The sequence below is a fragment of the Euwallacea similis genome, chromosome 24 (assembly GCF_039881205.1).
Source record: "Euwallacea similis isolate ESF13 chromosome 24, ESF131.1, whole genome shotgun sequence".
Lineage (NCBI taxonomy): Eukaryota > Metazoa > Arthropoda > Insecta > Coleoptera > Curculionidae > Euwallacea > Euwallacea similis.
In genome coordinates, this window is record NC_089632.1 from 356,948 (window position 1) to 375,606 (window position 18,659).

Consider the following 18,659-nt stretch of genomic DNA (forward strand, 5'->3'; position numbering starts at 1 on the left):
ATTTCTGCATTTAGATATTTCACCGCAAAAAAATTAGGAACTGTTAAAAATAGGATATATAAGGTGATAATTAAGTATGTAAACAAACTTTAAGGGAGTAAATTCTTGAAAATTTTTTAGATAAAAAGTTTATACAGGGTGGTCACTTTTACGACGCATTCTATGGGGATTTTCGAAACGGTTAAAGATACAAGGTTGGTTAAATGGAGAAAAAGTTTCGTATTTTTATGCTCTGCAAAAAGCTGAAAGCAAAATTGAAATATCTTATGTAATTACTAAGATATCAAAGAAATACCAAAAAAGTCGATTTTCTTTTTTTGTCTATAACTTATTTATTTTTCATACAATCATTTTGAAACTTGGGTGTTCTATATTTTCCGTCAGTGTCTTCAATATGGAAAGGTCAAAAATATCCTAGGCCTACTAGTTTACGTGAAAATAATACTAACTTTCGATTTTCTTATGGACGCCATATTGGATTTTCGCATTTTTGAAAAACACGAAAGATTTCCGTTTCGGCGAGGTGCAACACAAGAGTCTTCTGAACTATTTTACAATAAAAATTAAAATATTAGGTGTACAACTTTGCTTCCGCCGTTTTTGAATAGATGTATGTAGCGGTAAGTAATGATCGAAATAAATAACCCCATGTGGGCATGCAGGAGCCTTGGGCACCTGTTAACATAACCTCATAAAAATATTAGTCTATTTGTGTCTTCATCATAAAGTTATTCGCAATTGAAAATGTCAGTGTACGAGCCAAATTCTCGTCATTTGCGGGAGGTTTTACTTTTCTGCTTCAATATGAAGAAATCTGCTGCTGAGGCTCATCGAATGCTCTCAGATACTTATGGGGAAGCCACTATTAGTGAAAGGACATGTCGTGAGTGGTTTCAGCGCTTCAAGAACGGTGATTTTCACGTCGAAGACCAACATAGCGGTGGAAGAAAGAAGGTTTTCCAAGATGCGAACTTGGAAGCATTACTTGACGAAGACTCGTGTCAAAGTCAACAAGAATTGGCACAATCATTGGGAGTGACTCAACAAACAATCTCAAAACGCCTCAAAGACATGGGAATGATTCAGAAGCAAGGATATTGGGTGCCGTACGAGTTGAAACCAAAAGATATTGACAGGCGTCTGTTCGCTTGTGAACAGTTGCTTGCAAGGCAAAGACGGAAGGGATTTCTGCATCGTATTGTGACTGGGGACGAGAAATGGGTTCATTACGATAATCCCAAACGCAAAAAGACTTGGGGATATCCCGGCCATGCTTCCACGTCGACGGCCAAACCGTCTATTCATGGTTCCAAAATCATGCTCTGTATTTGGTGGGATCAACTCGGCGTAATATATTATGAGCTGTTACAACCAACTGAAACAATCACAGGTGCTCTTTATCGAACCCAATTAATGCGTTTGAGCCGAGCATTGAAAAAGAAACGGCTGCAATACAACGAGAGACATGATAAAGTGATTTTGCAGCACGATAATGCTCGACCCCATGTTGCGCAAGTGGTCAAGAAATACTTGGAAACATTGAAATGGGAAGTCCTACCCCACCCGCCATATTCTCCTGACCTAGCTCCTTCTGATTATCACTTGTTTCGATCCATGGCACATGGGCTAGCTGACCAACACTTCTGGTCTTATGAAGAAGTAAGAAATTGGATAGAATCGTGGATCGCTTCAAAAGATGTCCAATTTTTTCAACACGGGATTCGTATGCTGCCCGAAAGATGGGAGAAAATAGTGGCCAGCGATGGACAATACTTTGGATCCTAAAGGTATAATTAGTTTTTTACAATAAAATCGCGAAATTCGGAAAAAAAACGGCGGAAGCAAAGTTGTACACCTAATATTTAAATATTTAATGAAAAATTCAAGTAGCACTGAATTTGTCAAGGTCATAATTGGTTACCAAGTTACTGACTGTCTTTGACACATAAGTCAAGTAGTCAATAATACAACTTTTAAATAAGTAATAAAAAAAATTATCAAATGTATTTTCGAAAATCAATAACACAAACTTTAACATTAACTAACATTAATTAACAAAGAAATTAATACGAGGAGAGAAAATTATATAAAATGTTCAAAATGACCGCCACTATGAGTAATACATAATGCCGTTCGCTCATACTACATATTTGAAGTAGCTCTTCTGATAACAACTGGGTCAATGGTCCGAAAGAAATTTGTAATTGGGTTTCTAAGATAAGATAAGCGTTTTTTGAATGTCTTATGTACACATTATACATGTCTATTTTCTCATCTTTGGAGAAATATCATCCCATTTTGATAAAAATTAAAATTTACTTAATTTACAGAAGAACAAAACTCACTTTTTTACTAAATTTCTTTTTAAATAAAATTATGTTGACATAGCAACCAATAATATTGGCTACTTGACTTATGTGTCAAAGACAGTCAGTAACTTGGTAACCAATTATGACCTTGACAAATTCAGTGCTACTTGAATTTTTCATTAAATATTTAAATATTTTAATTTTTATTGTAAAATAGTTCAGAAGACCCTTGTGTTGCACCTCGCCGAAACGGAAATCTTTCGTGTTTTTCAAAAATGCGAAAATCCAATATGGCGTCCATAAGAAAATCGAAAGTTAGTATTATTTTCACGTAAACTAGTAGGTCTAGGATATTTTTGACCTTTCCATATTGAAGACACTGACGGAAAATATAGAACACCCAAGTTTCAAAATGATTGTATGAAAAATAAATAAGTTATAGACAAAAAAAGAAAATCGACTTTTTTGGTATTTCTTTGATATCTTAGTAATTACATAAGATATTTCAATTTTGCTTTCAGCTTTTTGCAGAGCATAAAAATACGAAACTTTTTCTCCATTTAACCAACCTTGTATCTTTAACCGTTTCGAAAATCCCCATAGAATGCGTCGTAAAAGTGACCACCCTGTATTAAAAAGGGCCCGCTACTGCTAAATTTTCTATATACAGGATATGCAAAACTAAAATTTTGATTCCGTTTTTTGATTACATTTTTGAACAATGTCCACGGCATTTTGACAAAATTTTGCATTCCGGGAATCCCAGTTTTTTGTTTACCGATAAAAGGCGCCGGATATTGTAACACGCCTGAATTTAAATAGCCATAACTTTTCTATAGTTCACTATGTGTTATGTTTGAATAAAAAAAGAACGTATACTCCATTCATTTTTACGAACAAAAGGTACCCGTAGTACTTCTGCTATCAAAATAATACCTATAGAACAACTGAATTAAACACTGAACAAATAACAAAATTAAATAATATTATTTACTAATAATAAACTAATAATATTTGCAATAATTGTTTAAAATGATCACCGTCTTCTCCAATACATACACGAATTTGCCTCTACATTGATGGTAATCTCTTTCGGGTATACCTGATGACAAATATTCTGTTTCTTGAATTTTCTTCATTTATACCGTTCTTTAAACTAGCCAAGTGACCTTACAAAAATAGTTTTTTAAAATCGTATTGGGTGATGTGGGAGGCCATGCATCCGGTCCTGCCTTCCCCATCCAACGGTTAGGGAAAGAATTCAAAATCCATTAAGATGATAACCGATAATTCCAACCCAAACGTTGAGAGAAAATTGTACTAGATGGCGATTTTCTATGCGAGCATGCGAACTCTCTGCACCCCAATATGGTTATTGTGGAAATTTATTGATGGCTTTCAGAGGAAACCCAGCTATATCTGTGAAAATCAGATACTTAGAAAATCTGAGCTTACTACTAATAAACTTACTCTTCTGAGAGAAAACTCCCTAAGTAATATGGCCTACACACTTGCTTTGCATAATAAAGATAGAGTTATGCGTGATCTAATTTGAGGGTCTTCTTCGATTTTATTTACAACTTCTTAAATCTTAACTGTTATATAGGACTGTTGCAGGCCTTCCTTAAATATGCCTTGTGTTTTTGAAATTGCCTGTTTCGCAAAGTCTTGCGTGAATATTAATAAAACTTTGAACATTTGGAGGCACCCGGTGTAGTAATCCCTCTTGATACGTTCGTATCGCTACTTAAGCGTTACCGTGAGTCATTCCGCAGACAAAATTCCATGTCTGCGTTGGTAAATGAGTCTATTTTAAACACAATCCAGAATTTGTTACTCAGAAACTCATATTAATAAATTTAAAAATATACACATAACATTCATCCGCTATCTATAAAATTTTAGATGTTTCTGCCATGGAAACGTGTATTATTTTTGAATGCTTGCTTTGCATGCCAGAGTACCTTTTATTGGAAAAATTAAATGGAGAATAAGCTTTTTTTTATTCAAAATTGACATCCAGTGAGCCACAAAAATCATGTTATATGTAATGTTATTATTATTATTATGTATGTTATTGTCTAAAAACAAAAAAATATTCAGTATCAAAAACTTAGCATTGTAAAGCCATGTTAATATGAACTTTTTCTGTTGAGATTCCTCAAAGATTCATACCGTAACGCGACTTAAATAAAGCTTAAATTGATGATATTGATGAAAAAAACATGGTGAATGGTTGAGAAACCTATCCATGGTAATATTTGCAATTAATTCGATTTGAGTACGGAAAACCAGTTATACTACAGCTTTTATGAAGAGTGATGTTGCACATGCGCATACACAAATATAAATTATTTGGGAATAAAATTGACGCTAATCGACTCTGATGCAAAAATAGATTGAAATTGAATTGAAAATGGGTCTACATGGCACAATTCAAAACGTTTTCAATTTGCATGAAAACAAAGTAATTTATTCATTTAGGTTAAGTTAGCTGTGTGCATTTAAACGATTTTTATTTTTTTTACTTGAAAACGAGGCGTCACGCGAAGAAAATTCGAAAGAGCTTTCTCTTTGATCGTTGAACAAAGATCTCAAAAATAATTTTTATTTTCTGCAAAAGTAGTGGCGTACTATATTTTTTAATGAAAAATGTTCCATTACCTGTTAGTTCACGTGTTACTGGTGGAACTGAATATATTTTTTTATTAAGAAGTATGCGTTTCCTGTACCTAGCTAACAACACCTGTAAATTTTTATTTTATAATTAAAAGTGTTACACTTCGTATTTCCATTATTTTTGATATTTCAAAAAACTGTTTCGGGGAAAAAATCTTATTTTTCCTAACTTTATATTTTAACTTAATAATCATCCTACATAAAAATAATTGATACATTTATGTAATTTCGATTCATCTAATCATGAGATGACAGAATCTTGATGGAGGAGACTCTAGAATAGGATATATCGGAAAAAATGTCAAATTTCGTCATTGCGTTATAAAAAAATAATCGGATATATGGATATAAAGTATCGTAATCAACTGCTTTAATGAGATTCCATTTCGTTTTAATAAATTTACGTGCGGCAAAGCACTACATTTAGCTCTTAACACACTCAAAGTAAAAAATGTAGTCGTTTTCATGTTTAGTGTGCGACATGTCATGGTGGACGAGATAAAAAGTTTTTAGACGAAGCGTAGCCAAGCCAAAAATTTGTCAAGAGTCAAAACCATCGAATAGAATTCACACCCAAGTGTAAACAATGGGCAGTATGCATAAAAATAAGTATATACTCTCAAGTATACACTAGTAGTAAAAGCATTTACTAAGTAGTAAAGTCTGCTGTTGTAAGTATTTACTACAAACCGCATGCATAACATTTTACTTCTGCTTATAAGTATTTACTTTAAAATTCAACTGTTGACTATAAAAGAAGATGAAAGAAGTAAAATTTGTTGACACACCCGGTTTTGAATCTATAATAAGGTACCAAGATATCAACTGCAATGGAATGTACTATCGTTTAAGATATTCTTATTGTAAACAAAATAAAAAATAACAAAACACAAACGACCTCTACCCCAATTTATTTTGTGTCGTCCTACATTAAAAATATATAGCTAAAATATAGCTGTTTGCAGTACCCAGTGCTTGCCTATATTAGTACCTAAAATTAACATTTAATTCGGAAATTAATAATATAAAATTTAAAAAATGTCTAGTGATTCTAGTTCTTGTAATGAAGAAATGACGAGAGCAGATGAACAAAGTATATTTGTTAATATTTTAAGACAGTTTCCTTGTTTATTGGACAAATCGCAAACTCCTGCAATGCAAAACAAAAAAAAAGAAAATGCTTGACCCAATTTATTCAAAAGTATGAAGCACTAAGTGGCAAAAGTATTACTTAAACCCAAATAAAAAAGAAAATAAATAATCTGAAAACCCAGATTAAAACGAAAACTGATATAATACAGACAGGAAATAACAAAATTGTACTGCAACAATGGGAAGACATGTTTTTAAAACTTTTGAAGGGAGATGAACCTAATCCGACTCTCTCAAAAGTTCCAGGACATTGCTCTGTAGGAATAAGCCGGAAAAGAAGTCAATCACTTGATAAAGCAATGAATTCAGAACCATCGACATCGCTGTTCCAAACATGCCAAGATATTTCTTGCTCTTTTGACACGTCTCGACGATTACGACATAAGACAAAGCTATATGCGGAAACGGAAGAAACAAGTAAGCTTACGAACGGAGATCTTCAAAGGTTGGTGTTATTGGAGCAGCTAAAATTTATTCGAATGCAACAAAAGCAATTACAAGACAAGTTCGAAATTGCAGTAGATTTTGAATCAGAAAAGGTCTACAGAGTGTTGTAGTTAATAAAATGTGTTTCTAAAAATGTATAAGTATAACAAATCTGTTTATATTAATTTTATGATTGCTAAAGTAAACATAAATATTTTTTGTTATAGGTAATTGTTATCAAAAAAGAAAAAAAAATTAATTTTATTATGTATGAATTAATTTTATTATTTATTTCTATGAAATGTCATACCAAATTTTCGTTTCTGTTCCTAAATAAAATAGCGGCTATCATATTTCTTTTCTCTTCGCCTTTTCTACGAATATTTTCTCCTTCCTCTCCTGAATCATCATTATAATCGTTATCTGGATCTGAAAATGGTTCTTCAAAATCATCTGGGTCCATAAAGTGTTTTGTAATGTTGTGCAAAACAAATCCACATATTATGATGCGACTAATCTTATTTAACTGTAGCCTTATTTTATTTCCTAAAATTGGAAATCTTCTTTTCAATTGACCAAAACACCTCTCTATTATCACTCGATTTTTTAAATGTTGAAGATTATAATAATTTTCTTCGTCGTTTTGTGGATTTCGATATGGTGTCAGCAACCATGGGGCTAAGGCGTACCCAGAATCTCCTAATAATGTCATTTGCCCATTATTTTGTACTAATGTAGGGTAAATATTACAATTTTTCAATATTCGACTGTCATGTACTGATCCAGGCCAACTAGCATCTACGCTTCTAAATATTTCTTTGGCGTTACAAGTTGCTTGAACATTTATACTTGTAATACCCTTTCTATTGACGTATTCATTACCATAAAGTTTTGGTTTTTCAATCGTAATGTGACTGCAGTCAATTGCTCCTATAACAGTTGGAAATGTAAACGATTTTTGCCACAGGCTTTTAGCTTCCACAATTTCTTCAGATGAATTAGGATACTTTATCCAATCAGATGCCTTTTCGAAAATTATTTTAGGCACGTAGTCAATTGTTCTTGACACTGTCGACTGATGAACTCCTGTGCTATCAACGACACTTATCTGAAACCCCGGATCTCCCATATATCTTTAAAAAAATTTCCATTTTGTGCACATTGCCTAAAGCACCACCTCGTGTTTCTCGTTTTTCAGGTAAAAATATTTCAGATAATATTTTGACATTTTCTTGTGTAAAACGATATAGCGATTTATAGATACTTGCTTCACCACTTTTACGGGTTTTATACGTTTTATTTCTATTAATGTTTATAAATTCAGCCATACTTTCAACTCACTGATTCGCCACACTATTCGAAGTCAACTGAGAAGGTAACTTACATTGTTGTTAGTAAATACTAGAGGCACAAATTTTTATGCATATACAATTAAGCATTTACTATCTTGTGAAATAAATACTAAGAGTAGTCCTAGCTAGTAATTACTTAAATTTTTATGCTTACCAAGTGAAGTATTTTCTTCATAATCTTCTAGTAATAGCATTTACTACTCTTTATGCATACAACCCAATATTTTTTTTACAACTGATGGTACTTTATTAAAAAAGATTAACATTAAAACGCATCCCTATATCCTGAAGATAAAGGTGTGCAAAAAGAGACACCCCAAACGCTTAATTTTACTTCGTACACACTGTCTTAAGCAATGTGAAAAAATGATAACAATGAAAAAACGCATCACTTTGCACACTAACATCGATACGCCTTTGTCACGTTGTGACGATTATAGAAAAGAGAGCGAGAATTTATTTTTTCCAAAAATTGGTATTTCCAAAAAAATTTGGATTCGTCAAAAACTCAAATCGGCGAATGATTGGGCTGTAAGTAAAATCTATTCTTTGTTGCAGATTTGATATAAACAACCATTGCAAAACTTGAAAAGCGCTTCTATTTAGGCTCCATATCTAATATACATATAACTATATTGGAACTTGCAATATTGGACACCGTGTATAAAGTATGTGTCATCACACATTATAGAATTCAATACAATGTCCACTTCCACCTTCTACTCTACAGTATTGAACCCACTTTGTAAACATGGACAGGTGGGAGTAATTTCACACCGCGCTACCTGTGTGTGTTTGTATGTGCGACTAATAAAACAGACGCTCCCTGTCTTTTTCTAGCCGATGTAACTTCTTATTACCGTTTCACTTACACTCTAATTTCTTATTATTTAATATTTTGTGTGTGAAATGGGTTCTAACTGACGTCTTGTGATGTTATTGTAGTAATTTATCTTCGCGATTGTATATGTGTGCGTATCAAGTTGCAGGTGTTTTGGGGTGTTGCGCAAAAATGGTCTCTGGTACCCAGAAAAGGAATAACTTAAACAACAATACCTACTACATTCAGGTGGGTTGTACATATTTTTTTAGATGCATTCCGTCTTAAATTAGGAACTAAAATTGCTATCTACCCTATGCAAGAGCTAGGTCGTAGTATAAATACCCATTTTGAAAGTTGCCGTTATTAACTACGTTCTATTATCGCAACACCTTTACCATTGCAAAGTCATCAGTTCAATTAAAAAAGCAAAATCATTTTACTTATTAACGGGGAGCCCACAATATTAAGTTATTCAATTAACGAGCGAGTTTTTCAAGGATTCCTTCGCGTCGTTCCAAGGTAGGAACGGTCGCGGTGGAACCATACAAGGTTCGCTGAAGATTACACGGGAATAATAAGTAAACCTGAACTAACCCGAATTAAATCTATTGTAGGATCAAATTCGCAAGCGAAAGGAAGAAGAAGAACGAATTGCGGCGCAAAATGAGTTCCTCAATCGATCTTTGCGAGGGTCCCGGAAGTTGCAGGCTTTGGAGAATACACCACAGGGTGCGTTCAATGATGCCTTTGATGATGAGCTGGTGGAACCGTCACGCACGGATAGTCCAGTTGAGGAGAAGGAACGGGTACACGTGGCTTACGGTAAGTAAGCCCAGGACAAGAAATCAATTTGGGAAATTTTATGCAGAATATTATAATACTATCTATTGTTAACGTCGAGAATCTCAAAAATAGCAATTAGAGCTTTGCAAAACCGCGAAACTACGGTCTCGGTATTGGTGTCCGAGACAGATATCGAGACTTTGGGAAGTCTCGATCTCGAATGGAATACTTTTTTCCAAGTTAAAATCTTTAATCAACGTGACAGAAAGAAATCAAGGTTTTCGTTTTAACCGTCGCCAATCAGGTACAACAAATTTTAGATTAGGAAATACTAAGGATATTCCAATTAAAAAAACTTAAATTATGAATGCCATATTTTTTCGAAAGAGTCTGAATATTTTTCTATAATCTTAAAATATGCGTAGCACTTCTCTCTACAATTCTGGTATTTAAGTTATTGCTCCAACTTTAATGCTAAAAAAGATATCAACTAGTAACACACTTTAGAGTTGTCGTTTGTGATTTAGCATTTCTTTATTTGTAATCTGATTAATTTACTTCCATTTTCAGAATTTTTTTATAACTTTCTGGTTCGAAAATCGTGCTCGTAATAGTGTTCAGAGTGAGTCATAATTAGGATTGAGGCTTTTAAGCATGTCCCGACTCAAAACGTAAAAAGGTAAAGTAAACTTTAGTGGAAAAATGTTTTTTTGCCTGAATTACGACTGTTTAAAGATAACCGCGAAAAACGAATTTACGTCGTACTCCTTTCGCACTTTTTGTTTAAAAGGGCTAAAACTACAAAGAACATTATTGGTATATTTTGCACTGGTCACATGAGCTATTATTTGATTATAAAAAATGGCAAAAATTCTAACCAGTGTACATCCCAGGAACGTACTATGTAAGCCGTAACTCGAACAAGGAACATTTTTCGACGAAAGTTTACATGAACTTTTTAATGTTTTGAGTCGAGGAATGCGCCCTAAAGAACTTCAAACTTAATTATGACTCATACTGAATTTCATTACGCGTCTGAAAAATTACATTTTAAAGCGTGCGCGAGTCGCCTCACACGGGAAGTCATGCAAGCACAGAAAAATTCATTTTGTTCGTGTAACGAACGATACTTTTCATTGTTCATTCAGACTGTGAAAATATTATTACTTGTGCAAATAATCGTATAATATTTCGTTCTGAACAAACAAATGTAGCATTAATCAGGTTTTTAGTTTATATTAATATGAACACTACAAATTGTATTAATATGAATATTCTACCCTTTGGCACTTAACTCACTGGCACTGGATAAAATTGCGATGACGCCATTTTTATGGACTGTTGAAGAAGTGGAGGATTCATTGGAGTAGTCTTCTTGTGTGTTGTTTTCTTCCAAAGCCGGAGCTCCAGCATTACTGAGGTTTGAACAATTGAACAGTCTTGTAGAAATTTGAATTTTTCTATCTCCTATATAACCCTCAGCTACTGCTGAAGGACGCCATCCTTCATGTCGTTTCAAAGTAAGCAAGTCACCACCGCCTTCGACCATTATCGATGCTGAAGATCGCCTTAAACCATGTCAGGTGTAAAACTCAGATCTTGAAGATTCAAACATTCGACAATTTGTCGTGAAACTCCGTTAATTGTGTTTCATCCAACATTCTGAGCACATTTATTTTCCATTGCGATAAGCAACAAACAGTCTTGGGTTACTTAAATTAGTCGATCGTAAGGATTTGCGGTAAATCTTACATGGTTCAAATGGACATTCAGCATCTGTAATCGAGAAACTAATTGATCGATGATTTTTTCCATCTTGTAAAAACAATACCAGGTAACGATAATTGTATTCCAAGCCATCCAGTATGACACGTATTAAGTTCTCTCCGGCATGTGCCAAAAAAGCAAAAATCGCAATAGCTTTTGTCAATTGGCATTTCTCATCTGGCCCTTCAGAGATAAAACGATAAATTTGCTCAGTAGATAGTTAAAAATGTCGACTTTTTTGGTTTGTAGCCAACAAATTACCGTTTCAAAAAAGTTTTGGGAAATTTGCGTGCCATTGTAATCCCTTTAACAGAAAAACAATTTTTTGTCCTGGGAAATCAGCTACATAAAGTAAAAGGTTTCATTGTACTAGCCTTTTCAGATAGGTAACCGAGAAGAACATCATTGCTAACACCCTGTACATTCTTCTATTTTCTCCATTGCACGAATTGCTGGTATTCTTTTTCATTTGCTGGTATTCTTTTTCATAGGTTCCTTTCTCTTGAATGTTCAGGCAATAGCCCAGTACATACATTTGTAGCTTGTAGATATTCTCTAATCTTCTCAAAAATTTGAGATCCTCAGGAGCCACCGTATTTCAATTTTCATTTTCGCACGAGGAAAACAGCGTACCGAGAACGCCCTTCAAGGTTGTTCTTCCGTGCCCTTTTGGGAAAGGTGTATTTTCAGCTTCACTTACACTTAACTATCTGGGAAATGAGTTTTTTTAGAGTTGTATATAATAAAATATCTATTTTAGTTTTTTCTACCTATCTAAAACAAAATTTTTCATTAGGTATTGATAGCAACAATAACTGATATTTGCTTGCAGCTTACGGAGACCTAGTAGCCGCCGTCCAACGCCTCCAAATGCAATTAAAGAAAACCTCAGCGGGATCAGGAATTTCCGGGCTTGAAGGCCGAATAGCAGCGGTACAATCGTTGTTGTTATCGCCACAATTCGGTCGTGCTCTCGCCATACACAATAAAATTCAAACAGTACGCCAGAAAGTAAGCTCCAGGCCAAGACCGTCCTCTCAGAATGCTCTCAGGGACGTCCTGGATGCTCTTGCTACGTCCCAGAGCGCTTACGCTGTAGAACTGGCCACCATATTAACAGGGTACGAATTCGAAGCTTTAATGGTGGCTCACGACGGGGTGGCCACCGAATTGCCGCCAGATTCTACATCTCCGCCACCCCAGGGCGACATTACCGCCACTCCCTTAGCCAACACCCGTTTCGGGACCGATGACAATATTAAAATTATTCGCATCGAAAAGACTACGGAACCTTTGGGTGCAACAGTGAGGAATGAGGGTGACGCGGTGGTTATTGGTGAGAACCCGCATACCGAGTACTAAGACTTTTTTTTGAAAATGAAGTTTTAGGGAGGATTGTGAGAGGTGGAGCAGCGGAAAAGAGCGGTCTTCTCCACGAAGGCGACGAGATCCTGGAAGTGAACGGGATCGAAATGCGCGGCAAAAGCGTCAATGCAGTCTGTGATATTTTGAAAGATATGGAGGGGTCGTTGACTATTTTGGTTATTCCGGCTTCCCAATCCAGGTGCGTTGGTATAACTGTTACTTGTGTCAAGTTTCATAAGAACAATTTTAACAGAACACAGCCTAAGATGGTAGATAACTTTTGATCTTTTGAATAAGTACTTGCTTCCGGAATGTTATATCCTTAATAAGAAATTTGGTTGAGGTATATGACGATATTATCATACAACCTCAACAACTCAACGTAGAAGCATATTTGAAAGAGTTTGCTTGTAGGAGTCAAATGTCTAGAGATTTGGTGCTTCACGTGAGGGCTCTCTTTGACTATGACCCCGAGGATGATATGTACATACCCTGTCGAGAGCTCGGTATTAGTTTTAGAAAAGGAGATGTCTTACACGTCATCAGCCAAGAGGATCCTAACTGGTATAACATAATCTGAACTAATCTCTCTTAACAATTACTTATTAATAAACATTATAGGTGGCAAGCTTACAGAGAAGGGGAAGAGGATCAAACGTTAGCTGGGCTAATTCCATCTCTTTCGTTCCAACACCAAAGAGAAACTATGCGCCTGGCAGCCGCCGAACGCATATCCAAACCTACGAAAAAATCTAATACGTCGACCCTCCTATGCGGAACAGCGTCAAAGAAAAAGAAGAAAAAGGGAGCATATGATGAAGGTAAACTTTATCTTTAAAAAAATCCTATATGCAAAAGTAAATCGAAGTAAGGTCGGGTTAACCGATGGGCCAGTTAATTAGTTCATTGTTGCCAATCCAATAATTTCCCTCAATAAAACTATAACCGGTAGTCTTAAAAAAATAGAAAATGATGATTACAAATTAATTAAGCTTCACTTAACGGGAAAAATCCAGATCTGAATTTTAAAAAAGTGTGGTGGTGCCTGTTGCGGGCACTATTTTTAAAAGTGATACGTTACTCTCGTTGAACGAAGAGTTTAAAATTTTATATATTAAATTTTTTTTTACTTGAAATTTTAGACATAAAAATTAATAAAACTTTAACCAATTTTACATAGTCCTCATTATCTTAAAAATTAAAAACTATTCGATATTGGCGCATACCGCAAATTAAAAGCCTCCATAAATAGCAACTTGACCAACAAAACTTAGCGTTTGGGATACTTTGTATTCCATTACAAAAATTTCAATTTTATATCGCATTTGTTCATTGTGTGCTCATTTTTTTACCTGGAATCACTTTTTTCACTTCACTTTAAAATCTTACAGGTATTAATACACAAAAAGGTTATTTCATTTTTTTTAAATAAGTACAGATGACTTAAAATAAAGCAATGCTAAGTCTTACTCTGAGCGCGTACTATGTATATGATGTGCCCGAACTAAACCTGTAATTATCATTAATTAATCATAAATTTTCCTTTTAAAAGGTGGATACCCCATGTATACGAATGATGACTACGATCCAGAAGAGATCCTCACTTACGAAGAAGTGTCTCTGTATTATCCAAGAACCGAGAAAAAACGACCAGTAGTGCTTATAGGTCCACCTGATATTGGCCGACACGAGCTTAGGCAAAGGTTAATGGAAAATTCCGAACGATTTGCCGCGGCCATACCTCGTAAGACGTTTTTCTGAAATTTCCAAAACGTATGTAATTTTACATAATTATTTTAGACACTTCACGAGCAAGAAAAGATAATGAAATTGACGGCCAGGACTATCACTTTATCACAAGGGCTCAATTTGAAGCCGACATTTTATCCAGGAAGTTCGTCGAACATGGGGAGTACGAAAAGGCGTATTATGGGACCTCGATTGATGCCATTCGGTCGGTGGTAAATTCGGGGAAGATTTGTGTGCTGAATTTGCATCCGCAGAGTTTGAAAATACTGCGAACATCCGATTTGAAGCCTTACGTTGTATTCGTGGCGCCACCGAATTTGGAAAATTTGAAGATAAAGAAAGATAGACTGGGGGAATCTTATAAGGTAAGTTCGTTAATTAAGTTAAGAAGAGTCTACAATTATGAATGAAAAAACAGATTCTAATTAAATTCGGCAACAATTGAAAACGAAACGACTTTAAAAGTAACGTCAAAATTGACTATCTAAACTGTGTCGATGAATTTTATAAAGCAAAACACGTTTGGATAGGTTCATCCTTGGATTATCATAAAGTCGAAAATCCACAAATTGCACAAGGTAGGTATCACAATTTGCAAAAAATAAACCATTTTTGTGAAATCTTCGTCATATGTACTTAACTTTTAAGTTGCGCTCATTCAAACTCGATACCTTCACATTTTGTGCGAAATCGGGCATTTGGCCTTAAATGAGAGGACGGTAAAACAAATGTTCTACAGGGTTTCCTAAACATATGGCGTAACATTAAGGTTACATGTCCACAATAACTTCTTTTTTTAAATATGTACATGTTATCCAAGCTTAAATAAATTGTTTTTTAAGTAAAAAAAAACGCTTATTCTAATTTAATTAAAACTTTCGGACACTACGAACCCGCGTTTTTTAGACATATCAGAGTTCCGTCAAAAATTTAACGTTCAAGCCCACAGGGCAGCCTGTCGTAATTTTATACAAAAATATTAATGCCCTCTAGATTTTTGCAATGTTCATAATAATTTTAAATACTATAACTAAAAATACAAATTCTTGCACTTCTCTAAACAACCTTGATACGACTAAAAAAAATTTGATAAATGGAACTAACGTTTTAAAATCTACGAAAATGGACAGTTTTTTGCCAACTGTAGGAATATCTCTGTGCGATGAATGGCTCCTCAACTATGAATGTTCCATACCATATGGCCCTCTCCAAAGGTGTTTTTTTTTTTAATAAAATCTGCTGAAGTATTAGAGAAATCTAGTTCTGAGGCTGACCTTATATTTCATTACAACATTTCAATTCTTTTTACTTTTTTCCCCATCTATAATATATACAGTGTGGCAGTTTTGGATGGAACAGTCCATATAACTAAGATGCCGAACATATGCGGCCAAAATCCTGGGACACGTCGATTCTTATTTTTTCTTACGGTTTTTTTTATGGTAAATTCATATATCTAGGGTAGTCCAAAAATCAGGTACAACCACCAACTTTGTTTTTTCAAATGGAAACACCTATTTTTTATTTCATTTTTTAATTGTACGCAAAATTCTAATTGTGTTTCATGTACCATACACACAACAAGTCTCGAGAAATTTACGATTGAACATATCAGAAACTAAAACAGAACCGATTTAATACAAAATAAAACGAACAACAATTAAATTAAACGTTCAAATTGGATCCCACCTACTTCTTGACAGTAAGCAAGAGAATGAATGAACTCCTGTTTGACATTTTAAAATATTTCTGAGGTAATTGTTCTTATTTCATTACGGGCTCTTTCTTTCAAGGCTTCAATAGTTGTTGGTTGGTTCAAGTATACCTTACTCTTAAGATAACTCCATAGAAAGTAATCTAAAAGCGTAAGGTCAGGTGATCGTGCCGGCCATTTAATTACCCCTCGTCTCCCAATCCAGCGTTCAGGAAAAATGTTATTTAAATAAGCCCTAACATCAACGTGGTAATAAAGAGGTGCTCCATCATGTTGAAACCATAAAGTATCACTGGGAACATAAGGATGATTCTAATTTGGGTATAGCTCAACAAGAGCAGCAACAAGATCTATGAGCAATTCTAAATACTTTTCACTCATTAATGTTCCGTCAATGAAGTAGAGTCCTAAAATTCTGTTGCCAGCTATTCTGGCTCAAACATTTACCTTTTTGGAAATTAAGTGTGGGTCTTCATTATCCAATGACTATTTTGGGGCGACCAATAGCGACAGTTTTGTCTATTGACTATACCGTTAAGTGTAAAGGTAGCTTCATCAGAAAAAATAATACGGTTGACAAAAGTACGATCATAACATCAGTATTGCACCTCTCCATCATGTCAACACAAAATTCAACTCTACAACCAGGATCATCTGCATTTAACTCGTAGGCCAATCAACTCGTGGCAATTTGTATGAATTCCATTTATAAATTTTCAAACATTTCAGAACAGAAGTGTAGCTGATGTCATTATTAACAGCCACTGCTTGCGAGGTATATTGCTAATTTTCTTGTAGCTGCAATAAAACGTTTAATTGCATTTCTTCGGGTACTTTAGACCGGTGCTGTAAATTGTCTCTAATATGTCCTAGTTCAGAAAACTTATTTAAAATTTTAAAAGGGAGTGCACTAAAGGACTATCATCTGGATATTTATTGTTAAATAAAACACATACTTCTTGATGTGTACGTTGTCTATATCCATATCCTTTCATAATCAGAATTTCGATTCTCTGTTTTTCTGTCAAATGACGAACCATTTTGCAATAAATTAAAAGCAAGAAGAACACTACTTGACATAAACAGAAACTGAACAAAATAAACAATAAAAAAAAGATATGCGAGTTCGTGCTCAAATAATTCCCTGATCTAGTTGATCAGAATTTTTTTAGGACACACGGTAAATGAACATCAACGATGTTCAATCGTAAATTTCTCGAGACCTGTTGCGCTTAGATATAGGACATGGTACATGAAACATTTAAAATTTTGCGTACAATTCAAAAATAAAATAAAAAATAAGTGTTTCCGTTTGAAAAAACAAAGTTGGTGGTCGTATCTGATTTTTGGAGTACCCTGTATACATGAATTTACTATCAAAAAAACCAAGTCAAGTTATTTTGTTTAGTAAAGCATCCTGTAGGTGTAAAGTTAATTTAGATATTAATTCTAGTGCAAATAAATCCCCACATTCTTAAACAAAATCGACACCTCACAAATGCCGTTATCAGCCTTTGGCCTAAACAATATTTTGGCCACTGCTGAGGATGTATTTGCTTCTCTCATTCTTGGAATGATCTAACATTTATAAAATAAAAAGTTCAACAAAACAAATAAGCAAATCTACAACGGACGCAATGAGAAAATACCGTCATAACTGGAGAAACTTCGGTATTTCTGCACATACGTGATCAAATTGTTTTCAGCGTTGTCCGTCCAAACGAGTGTTCAGTCAAAAAAGTTATGAACATATGAAAAATAATAGAGATTAATTCAGAGCTACAACAAGTGTCCGTTCAAGAGAGTTGACCGTCTATTAGAGGTGTCTGTAACAAGAGGTTTCACTGTATGTATCCAAGGTGATTCATAACTTATCTATAAAATTTTAGGGGTAGGTGTGCCATGAAAAACTAAGTCAATTTTATAAGAAAATTTTTTGGAAAATCCTTATAATTTCCGCGGAAAAAATTGTTAAAGTTTAACCATTGTATAACTGGACGACTGTAATATTTACGTTTTTCTACGGAATCCCTTTTAGGTTCATCAACCTTACGTATAATTTATAGTTAGGTCTCCCACGTGTCAATGGTTGGGAGCTGAAGACATGGTCGATTCGACTTAACGGTAACAATTTATGATGCCAAAATTGCTTACACATGAAAGTTCGCTTCTTTTATTTCGGGTGAAACAAAAGTACCCTTAAGTCGGATCATTCATGTCTTCAGCTCTCAACCATTAACACATGGGAGACCCAACTGTAAATTATACGTAAAGTTGATGAACCTAAAAGGGATTCTGTAGAAAAACAGGAACATTACAGTTGCCCAGTTATACAATGGTTAAACTTTAACAATTTTTCCCGAAAAATTTTTTAAGGATTTTCCAAAAATTTTTTTTACAAAATCCACTTAGTTTTTCATGACAAATCTGTCCTTAAAATTTTATATATAAGTTGTGAATCACCCTGTATACATGAATTTACCATTAAAAAAAAACACAAGAAAAATTAAAAATCGACATGTCCGAGGATTTTGACCGCA

The 18,659-nt window shown here is 34.4% G+C and overlaps 2 protein-coding genes and 1 pseudogene across 4 annotated transcripts in view; 2 read left to right on the top strand and 1 right to left on the bottom strand.

Annotated features, from left to right (window-relative positions):
* Nucleotides 1-18,659, top strand: part of sdt (stardust) — a 60,506-nt gene that overhangs the window by 40,666 nt on the left and 1,181 nt on the right. For all 3 annotated transcript variants that reach the window (XM_066401985.1, XM_066401986.1, XM_066401987.1), the window contains 7 exons: nucleotides 9,356-9,563; nucleotides 12,124-12,627; nucleotides 12,681-12,855; nucleotides 13,071-13,220; nucleotides 13,278-13,477; nucleotides 14,209-14,400; nucleotides 14,457-14,770. In XM_066401985.1, coding sequence (XP_066258082.1) covers nucleotides 9,356-9,563; nucleotides 12,124-12,627; nucleotides 12,681-12,855; nucleotides 13,071-13,220; nucleotides 13,278-13,477; nucleotides 14,209-14,400; nucleotides 14,457-14,770 — 1,743 coding nt within the window. The remainder of the gene's footprint in view (nucleotides 1-9,355; nucleotides 9,564-12,123; nucleotides 12,628-12,680; nucleotides 12,856-13,070; nucleotides 13,221-13,277; nucleotides 13,478-14,208; nucleotides 14,401-14,456; nucleotides 14,771-18,659) is intronic.
* On the top strand, nucleotides 6,027-6,697 carry LOC136416627 (uncharacterized; annotated as a pseudogene).
* Nucleotides 6,871-8,112, bottom strand: LOC136416628 (putative nuclease HARBI1). The gene is made up of 4 exons (XM_066401902.1): nucleotides 8,073-8,112; nucleotides 7,996-8,027; nucleotides 7,908-7,933; nucleotides 6,871-7,699 (listed from the first exon to the last, which is right to left on the bottom strand). The coding sequence occupies exons 1-4, from the start codon at nucleotides 8,110-8,112 to the stop codon at nucleotides 6,871-6,873; spliced, it is 927 nt and encodes a 308-aa protein (XP_066257999.1).